The sequence below is a fragment of the Osmerus eperlanus genome, chromosome 25, assembly GCF_963692335.1.
Source record: "Osmerus eperlanus chromosome 25, fOsmEpe2.1, whole genome shotgun sequence".
Classification (NCBI taxonomy): Eukaryota; Metazoa; Chordata; class Actinopteri; order Osmeriformes; family Osmeridae; genus Osmerus; species Osmerus eperlanus.
The window spans coordinates 2,917,265-2,940,661 of NC_085042.1; the positions used below are offsets into that span (position 1 = coordinate 2,917,265).

At 52.2% G+C, this 23,397-nt stretch overlaps 2 protein-coding genes across 7 annotated transcripts in view; one reads left to right on the forward strand and one right to left on the reverse strand.

Annotated features, from left to right (window-relative positions):
- The window catches only part of taok3a (TAO kinase 3a), a 39,413-nt gene extending 19,521 nt beyond the window's left edge, over positions 1-19,892 (forward strand). For 3 of the 6 annotated variants that reach the window (XM_062451100.1, XM_062451101.1, XM_062451102.1), the window contains 18 exons: positions 76-147; positions 686-787; positions 1,107-1,152; positions 1,624-1,720; positions 2,396-2,509; positions 3,036-3,127; positions 3,343-3,436; positions 5,144-5,225; positions 7,002-7,169; positions 7,796-7,987; positions 8,959-9,096; positions 13,081-13,317; positions 13,497-13,625; positions 14,724-14,927; positions 15,513-15,752; positions 16,017-16,229; positions 16,980-17,162; positions 18,611-19,892. In XM_062451100.1, coding sequence (XP_062307084.1) covers positions 76-147; positions 686-787; positions 1,107-1,152; positions 1,624-1,720; positions 2,396-2,509; positions 3,036-3,127; positions 3,343-3,436; positions 5,144-5,225; positions 7,002-7,169; positions 7,796-7,987; positions 8,959-9,096; positions 13,081-13,317; positions 13,497-13,625; positions 14,724-14,927; positions 15,513-15,752; positions 16,017-16,229; positions 16,980-17,162; positions 18,611-18,772 — 2,565 coding nt within the window. In that variant the 3' untranslated portion in view covers positions 18,773-19,892. Of the gene's footprint in view, positions 1-75; positions 148-685; positions 788-1,106; positions 1,153-1,623; positions 1,721-2,395; positions 2,510-3,035; positions 3,128-3,342; positions 3,437-5,143; positions 5,226-7,001; positions 7,170-7,795; positions 7,988-8,958; positions 9,097-11,937; positions 12,140-13,080; positions 13,318-13,496; positions 13,626-14,723; positions 14,928-15,512; positions 15,753-16,016; positions 16,230-16,979; positions 17,163-18,610 lie in introns of those variants that run through there. The other 3 variants (XM_062451105.1, XM_062451103.1, XM_062451106.1) reach the window with 3 other exon arrangements.
- Positions 19,893-20,098: 206 nt separating this feature from the next.
- Positions 20,099-23,391, reverse strand: pebp1 (phosphatidylethanolamine binding protein 1). The gene is made up of 4 exons (XM_062451129.1): positions 23,153-23,391; positions 22,666-22,775; positions 20,607-20,707; positions 20,099-20,518 (listed from the first exon to the last, which is right to left on the reverse strand). Exons 1-4 carry the CDS (start codon positions 23,285-23,287, stop codon positions 20,301-20,303), a joined length of 564 nt encoding a protein of 187 aa, XP_062307113.1. The 5' UTR covers positions 23,288-23,391; the 3' UTR covers positions 20,099-20,300.
- Between the last annotated feature and the right edge of the window lie 6 nt (positions 23,392-23,397).

Here is a 23,397-nt window from a genome sequence, read left to right on the forward strand (position 1 = left end):
AGTACTGAACAGTGGAATTTAATCTAATCTGTCTGTGCTGGATCCTAATGTGCTTGTTCTGCCTCCTGCCCCCAGGCACGTAACTCTTACTCCAATGAGGTGGTGGCCATCAAGAAGATGTCCTACAATGGCAAACAGACCACCGAGGTGAGGAGAACACAATCTCCCTCTGTCTCTGTCTCTCTCTCTCTCTTTCTCACTCTCTCTAACACACACACACACACACACACATTCATGACCCTCTGAACTCTCATAACTGAAACCTAGGTTCCCCCTTCTTAATCTTAGGATCCACATCCCTAAGCGTTTGTGCGTGGAGGTGTCACGATGATGAGCAGCTTGCGTTTGACCTCTCTTAACGCCGCGCTGACCTGGGGTCAGGGGGTCAGGTGTTATGGTTAGAGGTGGCCCGGAGTGCACTGCCTGTCCAGCTAGCTAGATCCCCCCCCCCCCCCCCCCCCCCCCCCGCCCCCCTGGCAGTGCATCCTAGCTCCTGTGTGAGTGGGTTTGACCTGGGCCACGAGGTCAGGCCCCATGTGACTGCGCTGGAGACCTCTTTAAGATGGAATCACAACTCTCTGTGTCTCATACACCCTCTCTCTCCAACTCCACTTCCCCCCCCTTCCTTCCTCCCTCTCTCTCTCTCTCTCTCTCTCTTTCTCTCTCACTCTCTCGCTCTTTGCAGAAGTGGCAGGACATCATTAAAGAGGTCAAGTTTCTGGAACAGCTGCGTCACCCCAACACCATTGAGTACAAAGGCTGCTACCTGAAGGACAACACTGCCTGGGTGAGGGAGGGAGGGAGGGAGGGAGGGAGGGAGGGAGGGGGGGGGGGAGGGGGGAGGGGAGGGGAGGGAGGTGAGGTGGGGAGGGATGTCATGCCGTTTCCCGCCTTCTTGTTTCTGTTTCTTCTCCGTCTCCGCTGTCTTTCGGAGTGTCTTGCTTGGTGCCTCCCGCCCGCCTCGCCCGCCAGACTTCTCCATCTCCTGGGTTCTCTCTCTGTCTCTCTGTCTCTCTGTGTCTCTGTGTCTCTGTGTCTCTCTGTCTCTCTCTCTCGTGTTCTCCTCCCCCAGCTAGGTCTGTCGGTGACATCTGTGTTTGTTTCAGCTGGTGATGGAGTACTGCCTAGGCTCTGCGTCTGACCTGTTGGAGGGTAAGCGCACGCACACACAGACTTACACACACCATCCTACAGTCCAACAGTGGAGGTTTGCCATCCTCAAACATTCATCACCTCTGCCCGATGTGGTATTCATAGCCCCACCTATGTTTGTGTCCCACGACTGTCATGGCAACGTTAAACCCAGCCATAACAGTTGTGGAGCTCTCTAAACTATTCCAGTTTATTTTTTTTCCCGCCATGGTTCTACTTTGAACTTTGAACCTGGCTAAACTTCGATTCATAGTTACCCTCTACAGGGACTGTTGTTTTAGAGCTCTTATGTAGGAGCCATTTACACATTTACCAGATGTGCGTTTTGAGTATGTATGTCATATCGCTGCTATTTATAGACACATCGTACTCTGTGACTTTAGATAACACTACCGGTATGTTTTGTCATTGTACACCCCCTCAACCCTTTTTCCTCTCTGTCTCTCTTTCTTTATCTCTATCTTTCCTCAGTTCATAAGAAGCCTCTCCAAGAGGTTGAAATTGCTGCCATTACCCATGGTGCCTTGCTAGGACTGGCGTACCTACATTCCCATAATATGATTCACAGGTGAGGCTCCTTTTATTGTGTTTCTGGGTAGGAAGTTGGATTTATCAGTCACGTTCCCGCCTCCTGTGTATAATCATCAAGCCATTAACAGATTGCCTCTGTGTTGTGGTCATATATGCCAGCGTCAATGTGCGTTCAAACTTTCCAGAAGTTATAAAACATTTAGTTTTAGAGATATGAATTGTAAATGTGCGTTAGTGTATGAAAGGGCAAAGTATTGTTGACATGCTACTCAAGTATTTATCTTGGATGAGGTGGCTGAATCACCGGTGTACCAACCCTGTTCCTGGAGGGTACCAGGAACATGTTTAAAAAAAAAAAACTTGTGTTAATGGATGAGTCTCCTGTTGTACTGTATGTCTAGCCAGTCAGGGCCATCGTTTGTAAGGAGTTTTGGGGGGTAATGAATGCAATCTGTGTCCACCATGCTTTATCTTCCAACCATGGCATGCCTACAGATAAGATTCAAAGCTGGGGGGGCATCTCAACACTTTAAAACGGCTTCCTCCACCTGCCCCAACACAGCATTGTCAACAAGGATGTAGTCTCATGACAGCTACGTTACCTAATGAGCAAGAACATCAGTAAAAGGATGCCACTTGACACTATTGAGACGCCTCCGAAGTGCGTCTTCCATGCTGCCTTCACAGTGTCCTTGTTGTCGCCCCTCCTCAGAGATGTGAAGGCTGGGAACATTCTGCTGACTGAACCAGGCCAGGTCAAACTGGCAGACTTTGGCTCCGCCTCCATAGCCTCTCCTGCCAACTCCTTTGTGGGAACACCTTATTGGTCAGTACACGCCACCACAAACAAGCTAATGCTAACACTAGTCAGTATAGGACTTCAAGTATCATGCTGCAGCTAGCTAGAGACGGGATAATGCTAACACCAGTCAGCATAGTATCAAAAACTAGCATAAAGCTGATAAACCGAGCAAACGGCTCAATTTCTAGCTACAGATTAGAGGGACCATCATGGTGTTTCTTAACCTAAATGTAATAAAGGAACTGGTCCTTTGCTCTCAGCAACGTGAAACCCCAAGGGAACAAGGTTACGGGTTGGGTTGCGGAACCCAGTTGGCTGCTGTGAGAGGCTGACAGTAGGCTGCCTTGTGCTCCAGTGATCATGTTCAAACGTAACACGGCATTCTCACTCCTGCAACACGTTAGCAACAGACGGAGCAGCTATCCGCACATACCAATCAGTCTTACAGAACGCCAGAGGCTAAGATACAGACGAGGAATTTCCATGAAACTCTCATGCTTAAATTGGTGTTGGTTTTTTAATGGTTTTGTGTGTGCGTGTGTGAACCCAGGATGGCCCCGGAAGTTATCTTAGCCATGGACGAGGGTCAATATGAGGGCAAAGTGGACATTTGGTCCCTGGGAATAACATGCATTGAACTAGGTGAGTGGCGTTTCTATGGTAACATTCAGACATCTTAGTCGTACAGTAACAAACCTGTTAACGGCTACAGTTTAGGCTTACAGTAGCAAACATGCCAGTGTAAAGGACTACACTTAGTCACTGTCTAGAAAACTCTGTACTCTGTAAGCAAACTGTACTAAATGACCCCTTCTCGCTGTTTCTCTCTTTCCTCTCATCCCTCCTTCCGTGCCCAGCGGAGCGCAAGCCGCCACTTTTCAACATGAACGCCATGAGTGCCTTATATCACATCGCCCAGAACGATTCCCCCACGCTGCAGTCCAACGAGTGGTGAGTGTGTGTGTGTCCCCTGGAGCTAGGTGACCCCTGACCTCCCCTCCAGGGACATGCCTCCTGAAAAGCCCTGACTGCCTGTCACCACCGATAGGTACCCTGCTGATGTAGGTGACTGTGAAAGAGGGAGGGGAGGAGAGGAAATGGAGAGCCGTGGCCCGTAGACACTGTGATCATGTGACACGTTGACTTCCAGAAGCATGAAGCACCTCCCAGTGAAACATTGACCAGGACACCTGCGTGTCCCCTATCAGGAATCTTGCCGAGTGTAGTATCACAGCTCCGGTTCACTGTTTAGTACGGATCAGGTGGAGCGGTTTTAACCTAGTTCAGACACGCTCCAGCAGATGAACGTTCATGGCCCTGAGAAGAGTTTCCAACACGATTTGAACATCTGAAAGCTACCAGAACAGTCTTGAAGAGTGTGCTCTTCAACAAAACCATTGCTAGAGAGGGGGGGGGGGGGGGGGGGGGGGGTCTTCAAGGGAAAGTTGCACATGAACACCGAAAAGCCAGTCCCACTGTTTGACCCAGATAACACCCCGTGACCGAGCATGTACCAAAGCCAAACGAGCTGTGCGAGGATCTCATCGGTGCAGCCAGGAAACGGGCGGCTAGGTTATAAAGCTCACACGTCTGCAGCCTCGCCGCTAAAACAGGCTGTCATCCTGGAGAGGGGGAACATTCTCCGTCCACATCAGCATGTTCTCATCGTCTGGACCGGAGACGCCAAGACTTCAGGGCATGAATCCGCAGCTTTTATATTTAGTTCCGTAATGACATATGACTCCACGCAGACCTGTATTTACATGTAGAACGACACGCGGTCCATTGGACAGTGTGCCAAGGAGATTATACTGGATTGAACTGGTTTAATTCTGCCCAGACAGCGAGCAGGGAAACAGGCCTGCAGATAATCCTGGAGGGTTTCTCCCTCGTGAAGTACAGTAGAGGCTTTAGGTGGTTCATAGTCCAGTTGCCTTTCAGGAGGAAGGTGTCCCAGACACAGATTATACCTTCACCAAGTCCTGGACTATCCTTAATCCCACTCTCCATTGACGATGGCTTTAGGATTAGGCTTAATCTGGGGCCGGTGAAGCCAGTGCATCATGTGTGATCCCGGCGCATTCCAGAGCAGTGTTGGCGGAGAGGAGTGCTCTCATTGGTCGGGCACAATGCGCATGAGTGAAACCTTGTGTGATGTCATCAGCCTGATTTCAATTTCAAACATCGTCCGTCTCTTCCTCTCTTTCCTCCTGTCGTCTCCCCTTGCACCCTCCTGTCTCCCCTCTCACCCTCCATCCCCTCCTCTTTCTACCTCCTGTCTCCCCTCTCACCCTCCATCCCCTCCTCTTTCTACCTCTTGTCTCCCCTCTCACCCTCCATCCCCTCCTCTTTCTACCTCCTGTCTCCCCTCTCACCCTCCATCCCCTCCTCTTTCTACCTCCTGTCTCCCCTCTCACCCTCCATACCCTCCTCTTTCTACCTCCTCTCTCCCCTCTCACCCTCCATCCCCTCCTCTTTCTACCTCCTCTCTCCCCTCCCCTCTCACCCTCCGTCCCCTCCTCTTTCTCCCTCCTTGTCTCTCCTTCACCTTTTGCCCTCCCTCTCTTTCTACTTCCCACTCTGGTCGCCACCCCCTTTCTCCCTCCCTCCCACTCCCTCCGTCTCTCCCAACCCCTCTGTCCTCCCCCCACCCTCCAGGTCAGACCCCTTCCGGAGCTTTGTGGACTACTGCCTACTCAAGATTCCTCAGGATCGGCCGGCGTCGGGGGAGCTGCTGCGAGTGAGTTCACTTCCTCTCATCTCCCTCGCAGCGAGCCGCGACATCACTTCCTGTGTGTGCTCTCGAGTCCGACGATGAGTCACTCCTCCCTCTCACTTCTGCTCTGCTGTTGTTCGGTCCTTCAAGCTGCCTCTCTTCTATTCCACTACTCTTAACCCCTGTGTGTCTGTGTGTGTTGTGTGCGCGCGCATGTTGTGTGTGTGTGTGTGTGTGTGTGTGTGTGTGTGCATGCGGGCAGTACATGTAGGACACATTTGTGTCCACGCACACATTTACCCTGCAACCAAGTCCCATTGACAAAACGAAATGCCCTATTTACCCACAACCACCCCCCCCTAATCCTCCCCACAGACGTACACACACACACACACACACACACACACCCTCACCAGTCCTCCAGGATACCTGGCCAGGCTGAGCCTGTAGCCTGGTTGTGCTAAGCAGCCTGTGTTCATTGTGCGTCTGTGTAATTGAGCAGTTGATATTTTTGTTTGTTTGTCTGACAGGTAATCCTATTGCATACTAAGAGTTTAATGTTCTTGATTGTCACGCTCTCTTCAGAGCTCAGGGGGGAGCAGGGCCCTACCTACCCAGGGAAGGTGAAGGGGGCTGGGGCAGAGGGGGGAGCTCAATGAAGTCTGGAGAGAGGAGTTGAGCAGGGTACACACTCGACTACAGACCATACCCTACACTACACACTCGACTACAGACCATACACTACACACTCAACTACAGACCATACCCTACACTACACACTCGACTACAGACCCTACACTACACACTCGACTACAGACCATACCCTACACTACACACTCAACTACAGACCATACCCTACACTACACACTCGACTACTACTACGCTCTACTGCCCTCCTCGACCTGCAAAGCACGGATGAGGAAGGAGATGAAGATATTTTGGGAATGGGGAAAGGAGGGGGGCAGAGAGAGGGGGGGAAGGAGAGAGAGCGCTGAAGATGAGTCCGCTGTTCGTACTCCACACCGTTTTTGATTTCCTTTTGGGAGGGATTATCTACAAGATTAGATTCCTCCCATCCTCCAGGTCAGCTGTTCTTTCCATTCCATCCTCCTCTCCACTTCCCTTTCCTCTCCTCTCTACTTCCTTTTCCTATCCTCTCTACTTCCCTCTCCTCTACTTCCCTCTCCTCTCTCGTTCCAGGAAGCAAGAGGAGCACGACAGTTGCTTGTCTCTGTTAGCGGAAAGATGATGTCACTGGAGGATGAGTGTAGTTTCACAGCATCTGTGAGGAGGGGGGGGTGGGTGGGGGTGTTCATCAGAGGGGGGGGGGTGTTGATTATAGGAGTAATCATACGAGGATGGGGGGGGATTCAGTGACACATTTACGCTCAGCCATTTAGCAAGTAGACCCGTGTGTGTGTGTGTGTGTGTGCGTGCGTGCGTGCGTGCTAGGGGTCCCATATGTCGTCCATATAAACCGTACAGGAAGCTCAGCTCTAAGCTCTCATCCAGGCTGAGTGACTCACCAGCCCCCTCTGGTGGCCCAGACAGGTACAACATCCGGGTGGCGCTGATTTCTGGAAGTGAGATGTTACTCTGGTCCAACATACAGCGAACACGTGATCCTACAGCACACATTCTACAAATGAATAATGGAATATTCTCTCGATTCAACCCCCCCCCCCTGCTTCTTATGTAACCTGCTCTCCCGCCTCCTCAACACAGTCAACGACCCTGTACCCCCCCCCCCCCCCCACCCAAGTGGGAGGATAACCCTGTCGTTCCTCGTTCCCCCCGCAGCATGAGTTTGTGCGTCGGGAACGGCCCCCCAGGGTGCTCCTGGAGCTCATCCAGAGGACCAAGGACGCGGTGCGGGAGCTGGACAACCTGCAGTACCGCAAGATGAAGAAGATCCTGTACCAGGAGAAACACCACGGCCCCCTGGGGGAGAGCCTGGAGGAGGAGGAGGTCAGTACAGGCCTGGAGGAGGAGGAGGTCAGTACAGGCCTGGAGGAGGAGGAGGTCAGTACAGGCCTGGAGGAGGAGGAGGTCAGTACAGGCCTGGAGGAGGAGGAGGTCAGTACAGGCCTGGAGGGAGGGAGGGAGGGAGTCAGTCAGTCAACTGCTCTGTTATTTTTAAGATTCAGAGTTGTAAGGTAAAATAGGCCCGACCTGCTCTACAGTCAACAGCATTTGACCTCCTTGGTGTCCGTTAACCTGACCAGCCTCTAGTTATCCGACACCACACATGACAACTCAGTCCAGCGACCTGACCTACGAGAATCCTCTCTGCCGTGACCTCACAGCTTGTTCGCAGTCCTCTGATACTCTACATCATCTTCAAGATCTCACCTGACACTCTCCGACTCAATGAAGCACACACACACACACACACACACGAGTGTAGTATCTAACAGTGTGACCCAGCTGGTCAAGGAGGGTCAGGTTGGGCAAGGCTGGAGTCTGGAGGAGGTCGCCCCACTGCAGGGTGTCTGATCATGAGGCCATATGGAAACACCATCCGTGTGTGTGTGTGTGTGTGTGCGTGTATGCCTCTGTGTGTGTTCACATGTGGGGTGTGTGTGTGTGTCCAGCAGGACAGCGAGCAGGCCAGCTGTAAGATGAACAGCGTGGGCAGCAACCACTCTGTCCCCAGCACGTCCCTGAGCACGGGCAGCCAGAGCAGCAGTGTCAACAGCATCCAGGAAGTCCTGGAGGACACCATGATGCACCATGACTACGACAGCAGCCTGGAGACCCCTCCCCACGACAAGATGGTGGCCACGGTCAGAACGGACTCAATCCTCTCTCTCTCTCTGGTTCTCTCTCTCTCTCTCTCTGTCTCTCTCTCTTTACCTCTACCTCTATACCTCTACCTCTCTCTACCTCTACCTCTCTTCCTCTACCTCTCTCTTCCTCTACCTCTCTCTTTTTCTTCATCAATCTGTTTTTCTCTCCCATCATCCCTCCTTTCAGACAGATCCATGTCTGCCTCCAAGTCATCTATAGGAATAGTTCAGATAAGCATCACAAACAGAACACTGAAATATATACACTGTCAAACCAACAAGGTACACACAGTATATCAGATTCGATTTTCCCTTGCACACCTAGCCACATAGTTCTACAACCATGCAGGTCTTACACAGCTACACATTCAGTCAATAAGCAAATAGACACACACACACACGAACACACCAGGATAAAGATGTAGCCAAGAATAAAGCTAACCCTTAACACACTGGTGAAACCATGGCAACCAAAGACACACTACCCCTACTCTCCCAAAGTCTCACTGCTTGATATTCCTGTAATGATGCTGCTACTGATCACACACAGACACACACACACACACACACACACACACGAGAACAAAGATGCTTCTCTTCGTAGCCCTCCCCCTACACACACCAAGTGTAGACCTTGAACGGGATTATATTTCTGTTGGAACACTCCACGTCTCCTATCGGGAGCTGTCAGTTGGGCTTTCCTTGCTCGCCCTAGTCACACTGACAGGAGTGTCACCTCTCCACTGTCCCAGGTGGAGCCACACACTCTCCCTTCACAATAAGAGTCTCCAAAACAGTGCTGTGCTGCTAGGCTCGTGGACCTGTGCAGGGTTAGGATAAAGCAGGGTAGTGACCTACCACTGTTTTCCATACCGTGTAGCTGGAGCAATGTTGCAGGATTTTACACTCACAATGTATCGCTCATATGTTATTGTGTGTGTGTGTGTGTGTGTGCGCGCGTGCGCCAGGAGCAGCAGTATAACTGGGAGGACGGCTTGCACAGGGAGCAGAGTGCGGAGCTGCGGTCCGCATCGTCCGGCCGGAGCAGCCCGGCCTACAACTACAAAAACCAGGGACGTTTCGCCACCATCAAGTCCGCCTCACTGGTAACACACTCGCTCACATTTTCTGTCTCCGTCTTGCACTCCCCTCTTTTTCCCTCCCTTTGTTCATCCTTTCTTTTCTTTCGCTCCTGGTCTCTGGTCTCCTCCGGATCTTTATACTATAATCCTCCTCCTGGCCTCTTCATCCTCCTCCTCCACTTCCCTCTCCTCCTCCTCCCCCCTCTCCTCCTCCTCTCCCCTCTCCTCCTCCTTCTCTCCTCCCTCCCCGAGACCTCTTCACTACGTTGCCAAGTGGGAGGGTCCCTCTCTATCTCTCCTTTCCTCCCTCCACGTCTGTTGTCATGGTTACGGGCTGCCAGTACGCTGTCTGGCGGGTGACTTGTTATTGTATTTGTCTGGACTGTGAGACCACTAGACCAGAGGCAGAATCTCTCCACAGTACAGCGAGTTGGCCATGTGTCTGGGATCACCCAGAGGGGAAAGCCTAATTATAGTCCTGAATTCATCTTACGAATGACTTTCTTAAAGCACTTGGTCCAGCTGATGTCTCCGTGTGTGTGTGGGGGGGGCGGGGGGGGGGAGGTTCTGTGCCTCAGAGATCAGTGGAGGAGATTGTCGAGCCTGTCTGCCTGCCTGTTTGTCCGTCCGTCTGTGTCTGTCTGTCTGACCGCCTGTTTCAGACACTCAGCACTAGCCTGCTAAGCTGTGTTGCTCTTGGTGAGGGGATGACATCATCTGCCTCACACCTCCCTGCCTCCCTGAGAGAGATGGGGGGGGGGGAGAGAGAGAGAGAGAGATATGGAGCTAGGGAGAGAAATAGAGGGGGGGGGAGTAAAAGAGAGAGGGGACTGATGAAAAAAGAGAGAGGAAAGGAGTCGGTGGACATTCAGACCTGCAGACAGTAACTGGCGTGTAAGAAAAAACTGACATGTGCAGAGACAAAGAGAGAGCAGGATGACTGAAGAGCTGCGTGCTTTTCTTTTTCCCCGTGAAGGAAGCCTTCGTGGTCAAGGAGAGAGAGAGGGCATCAGAGAGAGAGAGAGAGAGAGAGAGACTTGGACTTATTAAAATACCTTTACAGGGCAGTCAAAACTGCCAGCTAGCCACGAGTTACACCACAACAGACATGTTGGATCCTACTTACTCACAATACAGCAAAAGCTCAGATCAGATTAGACGGACACAACAAATGAAAATCGAAACAAAGAGAGAGCGAGAACGGCAGCGAGGCTCCATGTGGAGGAGAGGAGAGAGGGGGCTGGACCCGATCACACTGGATCTTTCACGACATCCTGTGATGTCAGTCGGGCTGAGAGGAAAGGACGGCGCTTCACCCCCTCGGGCCGAGCCGGTTCACCACAGGGAGTGTTCACCTTCACCCCCTCGGGCCGAGCCGGTTCACCACAGGGAGTGTTCACCTTCACCCCCTCGGGCCGAGCCGGTTCACCACAGGGAGTGTTCACCTTCACCCCCTCGGGCCGAGCCGGTTCACCACAGGGAGTGTTCACCTTCACCCCCTCGGGCCGAGCCGGTTCACCACAGGGAGTGTTCACCTTCACCCCCTCGGGCCGAGCCGGTTCACCACAGGGAGTGTTCACCTTCACCCCCTCGGGCCGAGCCGGTTCACCACAGGGAGTGTTCACCTTCACCCCCTCGGGCCGAGCCGGTTCACCACAGGGAGTGTTCACCTTCACACACTCGGCCCCCCAGGGGCTCCGCTTTCTGCCGTCTGCCGTCGTTGCGAAAGTACCTCAATTGCCACCTTTTTGACCTGGAAGTGTTCCAGCCTTCCCCTGACACTGATCCCTCCCTCCCGCCCCTCTCGGAGCCTGGTGGCAGTGGGGCCGAACGCACGTGTCCAGGATTGGTACCGATCACACAGTAGGGGTATTGATTCAGAGTGGATTAGGATGCTGTCTCTCCCTTTCTCCCTCTCTTTCTCTCTCTCGTTCTGTGCCCATCTCCCCTACTTCCATACCTCTTTCTCTCCCTCTCCCCCCCCCCCATCTCTCCTCATATCTCAATGAGGTATTCATGAGCCCACCTGCTCTGCTGCCGAGCCAGTAAGCCAGCCCCCCTGATAGAGTGTCTCTGTGCTCCCCTTGGCCACCGCAGCCCCACAGCACAGAGAGACACTATCAGGGGGGCTGGCTTACTGGCCCCATGTGGCTTACTGCCTCCCCCCCCCCCCCACACACACACACACACACCAGCCCTGCCCCCTGCAGGCCCAAACCCTGCCTCCCTGACCCAGGCCCTGCCCCCCAAGCCTCCACCCAGCCTCGCCCCCCCCCCCCCCCCACTGCGGTGGCCCTCCCCGCTTTGGCACCCTGACCAGGGGGGGTGCTCCTATACAGCCAGCCTTCACTCTCCACTGCTGGGAAGAGAACGTGGGAGGTAGGGACTGAGAAGGGAGCAAGTGAGTGTGAGGTTGGGAAAGAGAGAGGGAGAGTGTGAAGTAGGGCCGTAGAGGGAGCGAGGGAGTTTGAGGTTGGGACAGAGAGCGAGAGAGAGAGAGAGAGTGTGAGGTAGGGATTGAGAGGGAGCGAGGGATTGTGAGGTTGGGACAGAGAGAGTGTGTGTGTGTGAGGTAGGGATTGAGAGGGAGCGAGGGAGTGTGAGGTTGGGAAAAAGAGAGGGAGAGTGTGAAGTAGGGCCGTAGAGGGAGCGAGGGAGTTTGAGGTTGGGACAGAGAGCGAGAGAGAGAGAGAGAGAGAGAGAGAGTGTGTGAGGTAGGGATTGAGAGGGAGCGAGGGATTGTGAGGTTGGGACAGAGAGAGAGAGCGAGAGAGAGAGTGTGTGTGTGTGAGGTAGGGATTGAGAGGGAGCGAGGGAGTGTGAGGTTGGGACACCCACAGAGAGAGAGAGTGCGTAAAAGAGCGAGCCAGAGTGTGTACGGTGAGTGTGTGTGTGTGTGTGAGGGGGTCTCGGGAGAGGTAGCGTGGCGTGGAATGCCCCACAAGGCTCCTGGATGCTGGCACACCTGGTCAACGTCGGAGCCGTCATGTTTGGCCTGAGGAGCTCAGGACCCTACGAGAAGATGACGGACTCCTGCTACACCGACGCGGAGAGTCCCTTCTGTCAGGTCTGTGTGCGAGCGAGAGCGTGCGTGAGGATGTGTGCGTTTGTGTGAGTATGGGTGTGTGCGCGTGGGAGAGAATGCGTGTTTGTGTCAGTGGGTTTACGTGAGGGGTGTGTGTGTGTGTGTGCGTGAGAATGCGTGCAGAGTAAGGTTAGTTAGGGTGGTGAAGGGTTTTTGATGGCGTTGAGAAGGCTTTAGGTCTTATCCTCTCAGCTTTGCTGTGAAGTGCTGTGGCTGTATTTCAGGCTCTGTGAGGGACCTGTTGATGGGTGGCTGGTGTGAGAGAGGAACTGTCTGAGGAGATGAAAGGGGCGTTTGTTGTGATGCCACTGGGCCAGTGTGAACGGCAGCCCTGGGTGGGGGTAGTGGCAGGCTGATGAACCTGGAATCTCGCAGTAGTGGATCAACCGTGTTGGCGCATGACGTTCTGTGGATGATATTTGCCTTGCCTTTGCGCTGGTCCTGTTTAAGAAGCGTGTTCCTTCTCTTGACTAACGGTTTGGTTCTGTGTTGGCTATTGGAATGTAAGTGAGACATCACAGCAAGAGCTACTGTGCGACCACTTTCCACCCCATCAACTCTGACCTCAAACTTGACCTCTTGATCTTTAGTTGGGGATCTTGGGGATCCTCTAGATCCCCAAGTTTCTCTTTTGACCCTCTCACCCTTCACCTCAGTCACTCAACCTTGCCATCTTGACCTTCCACCTGTCCCCCTCGGTGGCTTCGTGCTCCGCCCTTAACCTTTCTCCTGTTCCCCCTCTGTGACCCCACCCTCTTCCTTGACCTTTCACCCCCTCGGTGACCGGACCACCTCGACCTTCCACCCCCTCGGTGACCGGACCACCTCGACCTTTCACCCCCTCGGTGACCTCCATCCCCTCTCCCGTCTACCTCACCCCTCGATGACCTGTCCCCTCTGCCCCCCCCCCTCCCCCCGGCCAGGTGACCAAGCAGATCCAGGAGCATGAGCAGGAGAACGAGCTGCGGGAGCAGATGTCGGGCTACAAGCGCATGCGGCGGCAGCACCAGAAGCAGCTGATCGCCCTGGAGAACAAGCTGAAGGCGGAGATGGACGAGCACCGGCTGAAGCTGCACAAGGAGGTGGAGACGCAGGCCAACAACGCCTACATCGAGCTGGAGAAGCTGGCCAAGAGGCACGCGGCGCACATGGACAAGGAGGTGCGTGCGAGCGCGTCGCGGGCGCTAGCCTTGCTCACGCTGGCTGGTTCCCGTCAAGCGGAGTTTTCGCGACATGGAATGTCACGATGTAACAGGCAATGTGTTCGCACGAAGAAGGAAAGACCAAAAAAACAAACCAGGACTTGTTCTTGTCCTTCCCTCCCTGTCTCCCCCCCCAGATGAAGACAGCCAGCACGGATGAGAAGAAGTTCCAGCAGCAGATCGTAGGGCAGCAGAAGAAGGAGCTCACCACCTTCCTAGACAACCAGAAGAAGCAGTATAAACTGTGCAAGGAGAAGATTAAGGAGGTCTGTCCCTCCACACACACACACACACATACACACATACAGACAGACACACACACACACACACATACAGACAGACACACACACGCACATACAGACACACACCTCCCCCGTCTCTGGAGTAGCATGACGCATGCTGTAGTGTACACGTTGTAATTTACTGTTGCATCAACCCTCCCACGCGCGCACACAAACGCACGCACGCGCAAACACGCGCGTGAGTCACCCCCCACCTACCCAGTGCCCTCGCATAATCACACGCACACACATCGGCACGCACTCACGCACACAATAGGCCTTCATTAGTGCGCCTCCCACCTCCGCGCTGTATTTGACGGCAGCAGAGACGCGTTAACCGCGGTTTGCGGAGATAAGGAGTGGAACTAGGTCAGCGCTGTGGAAAAGAAGCTGGCGCAGGGTGATACCACAGCCCACCAACGACTTCGGTCTAATACCTACCACGACCCGGGATCACATCCTGTTGGTTAAGAACATTAGCAGCTTTAGCTTCAGTCCCCTCAGGCATTTAAACACACATGAAAGAGAGAAGGGGATGCTTAACGTAAGGTCACCTAAATGCTACCCCCTTTAAGCAGCCATTTTGTGGTGCAAGGGAGCGTATTTCAAGGTTTCTGCTGAATCATGATGTCAGTTGCAATAGCCTGAGGGTCTGGAACTGAGTGAGCTAAAAACAGGCGCTCAGCTGCACTCAGTTTCTACCTCTTTGTATCCGGCTACTTTATATCGGTGACATAACTGAATCTGGAACATAACATGGTTGTTTTGACATTCCTGGGTTACATATTTGGTTTCTGTTTGAGTCTTGTATGACCATTTAAAATGCAGCAATTAGACGGATATCCAGGTCCAAGCTGCGAACTGGACCTCAGGGTTCGGACCTTATAACACTCCTGGGTCCTAGGGTCTCGGGTCAACTCCACACCTCTCACCCTCCCTCACCTCCCATCACAAGTGTCCTTCTTCTCCCTCCTTCCTTTCCTCTCTTCTGATCTCCTTTCCTCCCCTCCTCTCCTCTCTCCTGTGCTTTGCTCCCCCTCCATCCTCCTCTCCCCCGACCCTCCTCTCCCCCGACCCGCCCAGGAGATGAACGAGGACCACAGCACCCCTAAGAAGGAGAAGCAGGAGCGTCTGTCCAAGCACAAGGAGAACCTGCAGCACTCCCAGGCCGAGGAGGAAGCCACCCTCCTGGGCCAGCAGAGGGTCTTCTACGACAGGAACTGCCGCGCCTTCCGGCGCAAGGTCATGATCCGGAGGCAGGAGTTCGAACAGGAGCAGATCCGGGAGGTGAGAATGTGGGGGGAGACACAGAGAGAGAGGGAGGGAGAAACGAGGAGGAGATGGGATTGGAGGGATGCGAGGAACAGGCTTGCCGTGGACGGACCTTTTCGAATGGCGCCCGCATGGGACACGAGGGGGTTGGGGCGGGGTGTTTTTGTTGATTGTTGAAAAGTGCTGAAAGAGGTGGTTTCCACTTGGGCCTGAACAGATTAGGGATTAATGCATTGTTGCCTTGTTTACTTTCTAATCCGCCTTTGGTGTATCAGACCTGGTTGAAGTATGCTAACACAGCGGCGTTGGCCGCGGAGAAAGCCTGTTTGGCCTCTGGGAGCTTTAGCCTGACCTTTATCCTTAGTTTCTGGTGTTAATACCATTGTTGCTTTTAAGCATGGAGGTGTGAGCTAGGAGAGACATCGTTCGATCCCATTGTGGTTGTTGCTGATTTATCTCTTGTTCTCCCCCCTTATCCTCACTGGCCTCCTTACCTCCCTGTCACCTTCCCTCCGTCCCTTTTCCTTCCACCCTCCCGTCCTACCTCCTTCCCTCTCTCTCCCCACCTCCCTGTCCTCCCTCCCTCTGTCCCCCGTCCAGGAGTTGAACAAGAAGAAGAGCCAGAAGGAGATGGAGCACGCCATGCTGATCCGCCACGACGAGTCCAGCCAGGAGCTGGAGCGCCGGCAGCTGAAGACCCTGCAGAAGCTGCGGATGGACCTGATCCGGCTGCAGCACCAGACGGAGCTGGACAACCAGATCGAGTACAACAACCGCCGCGAGCGCGAGCTGCACCGCAAGCACGTGCTGGAGCTACGGCAGCAGCCCAAGAACCTCAAGGTGAGGAGGCCAGGCTGCATGCACTAGCGAGCTAGCCTGAGAGCCAGTTCGGGCTAGGCTAACAGTGGGGAGCTAATGGGAGAGTTTAAAGCGCGATGCTAGCTAGCTGAGAGCTAGGTTGGGCAAGGCTAACATTGGGGAGCTAATGTCGAGTCGTTTAAGGTGAGAGGGGAAACACACCACCTGACTTGTTCATTTGGATAGCTAGGCTAACACCCAAGAGCCATGGTAGCTAACGCTAAGCTAACCCCCCATCCACTCCAGGCCATGGAGCTGCAGATAAAGAAGCAGTTTCAGGACACGTGCAAGGTGCAGACCAAGCAGTACAAGGCACTGAGGCACCACCAGATAGAGGTGACCCCCAAGAGTGAGCACAAGGCGGTGCTGAAGGCCCTGAAGGAGGAGCAGACTCGCAAGCTGGCCATCCTGGCCGAGCAGTACGACCAGAGCATCAACGAGATGATGGCCTCACAGGCGGTGAGCCTTCCACCTTGACTGGTTACCCGCTAGCTCGTCATTCACCAGTTACACATCAGCTACCCGTTAGCTCATTGCCTGTCATTCATCAGTGGCTGGCTCATAACTTGTCACTAACTAATGCCCAGCTAGTTCCTAACCTGTCACTCACTAGTTATCTGCTAGTTCCTAACCTGTCATCAGCTAGTTACCAGCTAGCTCATAACCTGTCCGTCACTAGTAACCAGCTAGCTCATAGTCTGTGGGTAGTTGGTTAACATCAGGTTGCTAGTTAGTAGTTTAGATTATGGGATAAGGGTAAGTAAAGTTACAGAGGCTAGACTGTAAGAGTTTGTCCGCAACCTGTTGCTAGTAAGTTGTGTGTGGCTAAAGCTATAAAGCTACCGGGGTGGAAACACTAAGTACAGACAGAAGCGTTAACATGGGGGACGTGGTTGTTGGTATTCTCATGTTGTAACCCTGTCTCCTCCTCTCCTCCCGGTCTACCTGTCTACCTCCCCACCCCACTTTTCCCACTTGCTTTTTTCCTCCCTTCATATCTAACCTTCTTCCCTCTCTTTTCTGCGCTTGTCTCTTTCTATCCCTCTTCTCCTCCCTCCCTCCCTGTCTCTGTCTTTTCCCCTCCCTCTCTCTGTCTTTGTGTGGCCTGTCCATCTGCGGGGTGCTTGTGTGTGTGTGTGTGTGTGTGATGTCTATGCGTGGTGTGTGTGTGCGCGTGCACACGGCGCCTGCGGTGGCCTCCCCCCTCAGCTGCGCCTGGACGAGGCCCAGGAAGCAGAGTGCCAGGCGCTGAGGCGGCAGCTGCACCAGGAGATGGAGCTGCTCAGCGCCTACCAGAGCAAGATCAAGATGCAGACGGAGGCGCAGCACGAGAGGGAGCTGCAGAAGCAGGAGCAGAAGGTGTCCCTGCGCCGAGCTCACCTGGAGCAGAAGGTAGAGGAGGGGGAGGGGGAGAGGGACACAGGAGTGGGGGGACACAGGAGTGGGGGGACACAGGAGTGGGGGGGGCACAGGAGTGGGGGGGGCACAGGAGTGGGGGGGACACAGGAGTGGGGGGGACACAGGAGTGGGGGGGGCACAGGAGTGGGGGGACACAGGAGTGGGGGGGGCACAGGAGTGGGGGGGGCACAGGAGTGGGGGGGACACAGGAGTGGGGGGGACACAGGAGTGGGGGGGGCACAGGAGTGGGGGGACACAGGAGTGGGGGGGGCACAGGAGTGGGGGGGGCACAGGAGTGGGGGGACACAGGAGTGGGGGGACACAGGAGTGGGGGGGACACAGGAGTGGGGGGGACACAGGAGTGGGGGGGGCACAGGAGTGGGGGGACACAGGAGTGGGGGGGACACAGGAGTGGGGGGACACAGGAGTGGGGGGACACAGGAGTGGGGGGGACACAGGAGTGGGGGGACACAGGAGTGGGGGGGACACAGGAGTGGGGGGACACAGGAGTGGGGGGGACACAGGAGTGGGGGGGACACAGGAGTGGGGGGGGGGGGACAGGAGACAGAGGGATGTGAGTTTGCTGGCTGATTGACAAACTGACTCAGACACACACAGATACATAGCGGCAGGCATATCCAGAAGGTATACTAACACCCACACACTCGTATGCCTACCTAAACACAGCCAGTTTTAGAGACACACACACACACACTCACTCACACTCTCCACAGGAGTCCGTGGGATGAGCTCTAAGTCCAGGGAAAAACCCAGAGAATAATCTCTGTACTATAGATTACTGTACATTCACAGTAGACCCAATGCTACTGTCAGGACTGGAATTGCGCTGTATTTGACTGTATATTAACAGTGGATTTGGTTGTTTGAGCAAAAACAAACCCCCCTCCTTTCCCTCCTACCGATCAGCACGTACTCGCATTCACCCTGCCCCTCCAAGACTCGTTAAAACACAAGTTTCCGACCAAACCATGTCTGCGAATGACTGACGTAATCTTCTACCACTGCTCTTTCGACAACAAAGGGACCTGACCGAGTGTGATCCAGCCTCAGAAGGCAGCCCTTATGTAGCGCGCGGTGGCGCAGCGCCACCCGCTGGTAGCCCCGAGCCCTGCAAGCCTGGCAGAGGGATGACATCATGGAGTTGAGCGTGTGAATGCGTGGGAGTCTGGAGTCGGTACAGGATGAGCGTGTTGATTACCGTTGTCTGCGAGGGGGTGCGACGTTCGGGGGCCAGTGGCTTGCGGTGGGGGGGGGGGGTGGGGTGGACCAACGTCATCTTGAACGAGACGTCTTTCATCCGAGGCAATGTACGGGTCTGGAGAAACGAGGGCTTGTGATGGATGGACGCGGAGGATGGGCTCTTGATCACGTCTATGGGGGTTTTGAGTGACGTGTGTGTGTGTGTGCGCTCTCGTCCCCAGATCGAAGAGGAGCTGGCCTCCCTTCAGAAGGAGCGCACAGACCGCATCAAGAGTCTGCTGGAGCGCCAGGAGAGAGAGATCGACTCCTTCGACATGGAGAGCATCCGCCTGGGCTTCGGCCACCTGGGGGTCCTGGACTATCCCAAGGACGACTACAGATGAGGGGGGTTCTGGCTCCTCACCGTGCCTGGGCTCAGCACTGCCTGGCTGGGTCACCCCCCTCCACCCCAACCCAGCATGGTCTGCTCTGACCCGGGCCTGGTCTTTAGCTACTGATGTCCTTACTCAAATCCCCACCAATAGCAGCCCAGCTCAAGGGGCTGGGCGGGGTCACGAGCCAACAGGCCCCTCCTCTCGTTGTTGACGTTAACATAAATGATGCTGGATGACTTCCATTAGTTGTCATGTTGTTGTTTTTGTGTATGAGTAACGATACAATATGTCACCGTGTTGCTGTTTCTTGTGCAATGATGACACTTATGGGGGTAACTGAAAGTGGAAACGAGAGAGGAAGCAGGAGAGGTTTTGAGTGACAGTGCTGGCGAAATTGCGTCATTCGGATCATGCATTTAGAGGAAATCTGTCTCAAACTGTGCAAAAAGTTCAAAGCAGAAAAAGCCCAACGTGAAACAAACTGAATCTTTCTTCCTCGGCTTCGCCTGGCTGCTTCAACTCTTTTTGGTATTTATTCATCAGGAGATTTTTATCGCAAATTAGAAAAATTTGATACGCAGACAACCTTTTGAAGCAATGCTATACATGTAGGTACATTTAATAAATGTGACTGAGAATTTGATAATTAAGTTGGGGGGGCACAGAGGGGGAATTGCATCCTGGTACTTGGTGTTTCGTACTGAATCTCTGCACTGGCAGCCAATGTGAATAATACCACATGTATACTTCAACTCCCAGGTAGCACAAAGGGCTTTGAGGGAGGGAGGGGACATGTATTTTGTGTACAGAAGGATTTAAGGAGAGCTTTTACTTATTTTCGTATTGTATTTTAACTGTGACACGATTCTTTTTTTTAAGCAATGATTTTGTTTCTCCCCCTCATCGTGCAGTATTTGAGGTTGAATAATCAGTCAACTGAATATTTCAGAATTTCCATTTAAATCATTTTCTGCTTTAGCCACAACTCTGAAGCTGTGTATTTTCTTATGAATTACATCAGTACTATGCTTTACTATTGCATGCACTTTAATTTCTTTTCCAGGTTAAGAGAACGCATGAATCTGTCAGAGCTTTTAATTATATTTGTAAATAAAGTGCTCAACACACACTGACTTCAGTTTGATTCTATTCATCTTCAGCTGTAATGAGGGGACAATGACATGGGGAATACTACCAGAGCCAGTGACCTGGATACACTTTCAAGGTCCCAACATGTATGGTCTTTTTTTAATTGTTACAATGAGTGGATCAACTGGTGGAAATGGTCAAAACGGAAACAACAAGAACATATGAAATGAAATAAAATAATGGAGGAACAGTGCATTAGTCAGTTTTATTGGGATCAGTTGTGTTCTAGTTAACAGCTCAGCATGAACAACCATGAAGTTAGGTGGGAAATGAGACATGAAATACTGAGTGGCACTCCAGCAAAAACAAAACAGAAAAAGGCATTATCGTTTGGTGTTTCTGCATCTGGCTGACTCAGAGCCAACGTCTCAAAACGTTGTGGTCAGTCTCATTTCCCAGCCAGCTGTTCGTACAGCTTGGGGACGTAGTCGTCCCACTCTGCCTGGTAGCAGGTGCCCGCCACGGGGGCCCCCAGCCCGTACTTCTGACGGAAACTCTTGATCTGGAACTTTCCGCGGTTGTCCCCGGAACGGTTGGTGAGGATGGGCTCACTGCAGGAGACGCTGGAGGCCTGCTCGTACACCAGCCAGACGTAGCGATGGAGCCCTGACAAACACAGAAGTACAGCAGGTTTCTTTGGTGTTTTCAAACCAGTGTTTGGTGTAAAATGTTTGGGACTGTAGTCTGGTCCTACCTGTGCCTTTGGGAGGTCCAGAGCCCACGTAGTCAGACAGGACACACCCACTGGACACATCATTTCCCTTCATGTTCACTACCAGGAAGTGATGCCACTCTCTGAGGGGAAAAGGGGTACACTAAGAGGTTAGGTCTCCTTCAACATGGGAAGGAGGCTGTTTGGACCAGGGGCGTCGTTAGACCCTTTTTAATCTGCTGTGCCCCAGTAAAATCTAAAGTTTGAGTTTTAACAATTGACTTTTAGTCCATGCATTAATTTAGATTGATAATCCCGGAAAATGTCAACGCAGTATCCCAATCAACGCTTGTAAAATTAAAGCAGTTTAACCGAAAACACAAACCGATGCACGCAGAATTCCATGTCAGCATGCTCTTCTGAGCTTGCCAAATAGCCACTCGGCACACAAGTCAGAATTGAGGGAGGCTAAGAAATCATTACAAAACTAAAGAAAGTTTCTAGGCCTACCGACCATCTTATTTTGACAAAAACATAAAAACTATTACATGAAGCTCTAAAAAACAGTATTTGTGCTCAAATGAAGGCGAAAAAATGTGTGTGCTCACATTAACTATTGATGTCTCTGCCAAAGCTGATATAAAACTTGCATCTCTGATCTGTTGTATAGTGGGTTACAGTGGCGACTGGTCATTAGGGGCAGTGCCCCACCTGTTGTCAACAGAAAGAACTGCAACAAAATTATATTTTTTATTTCTCGAAGATTACTTCGAATAATTTACTATCTATGAATATAGCATCTTCCTAAATTGCATATCATTCATTTGTGTTAGGATTTTATTTCATGTTCATTGGTCCCTGCCTTGCTGCTTCAGGCTGCATTCTGCCGATTTGAGTTGTTTAGACATTCTCTGGTGGTAGGCCATATAGGCTAATCGTGAAGGTGGGGCTCTGGTGGGGCTAGCCCCTCTCACAATGCAATGTACATTGGACGTGGGAAAGTATTAATAAGCATGCTCAGAATGTAATGTAGATCACACAAATTTGATGCCAAGTGGGGCTGAGAGCCGGTAGCCCCACCACAGCGTCATTTTGTATTTCAGACCTGATTGGCTGTCTGTCGCCAACATTAGTCGGCAAGAAGAGCGAGGAGGGTAGCTTGTCTTCACAAACGCCAGATAACTTGAGAAAATTAATAAAGAGGATTTCATACTCGAGCACCAGTTATATACCCTTATATATACCCTATAAACCCTTAATTTGGAGGAGAAAGTTGAAGTAAAGTGACTTGGTAGTGCCCATCAGCCACGATATTGGCATCGCTCAAACTGCTGGTAAAAGTAACCACAGGTTTAAAGTGGAGTGGTTTTTGAAGAAAAAATGGCTAACAGTTAGTCTAGCATACAAAAGAAGGCACCTTTCTCTTCAAGTGAGCTCTCAGCCTTGGTGAGTGAAAGCACATTTTATCATCCTGCATTTGTGGTGCTGGTCCGTGCATTGGTCATATTTTTGGGCTGGATCGATAGATATAACGCTATAGATGGTGACGAGTGTCAGTGTGTCCATGCTTATCTATTAAGGTTGTTGTCATAGAATGCAACCAACCTGAGCTTGGTTGCATTTCTAATTTAGGTTTGTAAATATGACAGTGGTAATTTTACATGTGTGTGAGAGAGATGGAGAGGAATTACACAAGAAAGTCTCTCTCTCTCCAGTTTGTGTACTACAACACCTGGTAGAAGCAAGCTGCTCTGTTGTTAAAAGTGTTTTGTGGAGCCATGCTGTTTGTTGATGTGTTAAATAAACTTTAGCTTTACTGGTATCCTATATGTTTTTTGCCCCACCAATTTTTTACATATAAAAACGCCACTGGTGGTTTAAGCAAGGGGAGTTTCTATAGCCGAGTAGTGCATTGTGCGCAGCATGCTTGGAAGAAAAAAAAAGGGATATGAATAGGGGCCTGTGCCCCAGTAGAGTTTTATGTCTAACAACGTCCCTGGTTTGGACCCAACCCAGGCGTGCATAGCCACAACTAATCATACATCAAGAGGCCCAGTGGAATATCTTGCATTTGAGGCCAAAATTGCCCTGCTCACAGTACCTGAATTTGGGGTCCTTTCTGCTTGGTGCATCAGGGTCTGTTAGAGCCAAGGTGTACAGCTTACCGGAGTCACTGCCCTCCCACTGCACGGATGTGGGGCAACTCTGCACCTGAGGGCAAACGAGGACATGTAGTTCACCGGGTTACTGTGTTACTCAACTTTGAACACATTTTAAACACATCCAGCGCGGGTAAACACAACAGAATCTATTGAAGATGACAATGCAACATTACGTAACCGCGTGGCTTTCCACGCGTCTGTAATGGAAGTGGGTCAATACAAGCTAGCTTGAACGGGGTAAATACCACACAGCTAGCTAAATCATAGCTTGCGTTGTGCCTTGGAGATCGGCAACAATCAGTGTTGGGGGTAACGCGTTACAAAAGTAACGCAATAATAGCCTATAACGCATAACATTTCGGTAATATTTTACCCGCAGTAACGCATTTGAAACCGAAATTAATATGACGGTCGGTCTAACGGTACCTGGGTAGGCGTGAGTATTTTCCCCAATTCGTCGATTTCAAGGGAGCCATACTTGACGGCTAAGGCATGTGCAGGTCTCTCCTCCACCTCCTGCAGAGCAAGAGGTCCGGTCCACTGACTAAGATCCATCGGCATTTTGATCTAAGACAGCTCGACACACTAGAAAGCAAAGCTTATGTTATGCAGTTTATAGAACAGTGTGAGAGCCCTGGACGTACACCAAGGGGCGCTATGGCACTACAAAT

What these genes read in the sequence shown, in the direction of transcription:
- pebp1 (XM_062451129.1), bottom strand. Translation starts at nt 23,287, where the DNA reads ATGCCGATGGATCTTAGTCAGTGGACCGGACCTCTTGCTCTGCAGGAG. An exon ending in AAATACTCACGCCTACCCAG is followed by an intron (nt 22,776 to 23,152) that starts GTACCGTTAGAC and finishes GTTTGCCCTCAG; the next exon opens with GTGCAGAGTTGCCCCACATC. An exon ending in TGGACCTCCCAAAGGCACAG is followed by an intron (nt 20,519 to 20,606) that starts GTAGGACCAGAC and finishes TGTGTTTGTCAG; the next exon opens with GGCTCCATCGCTACGTCTGG.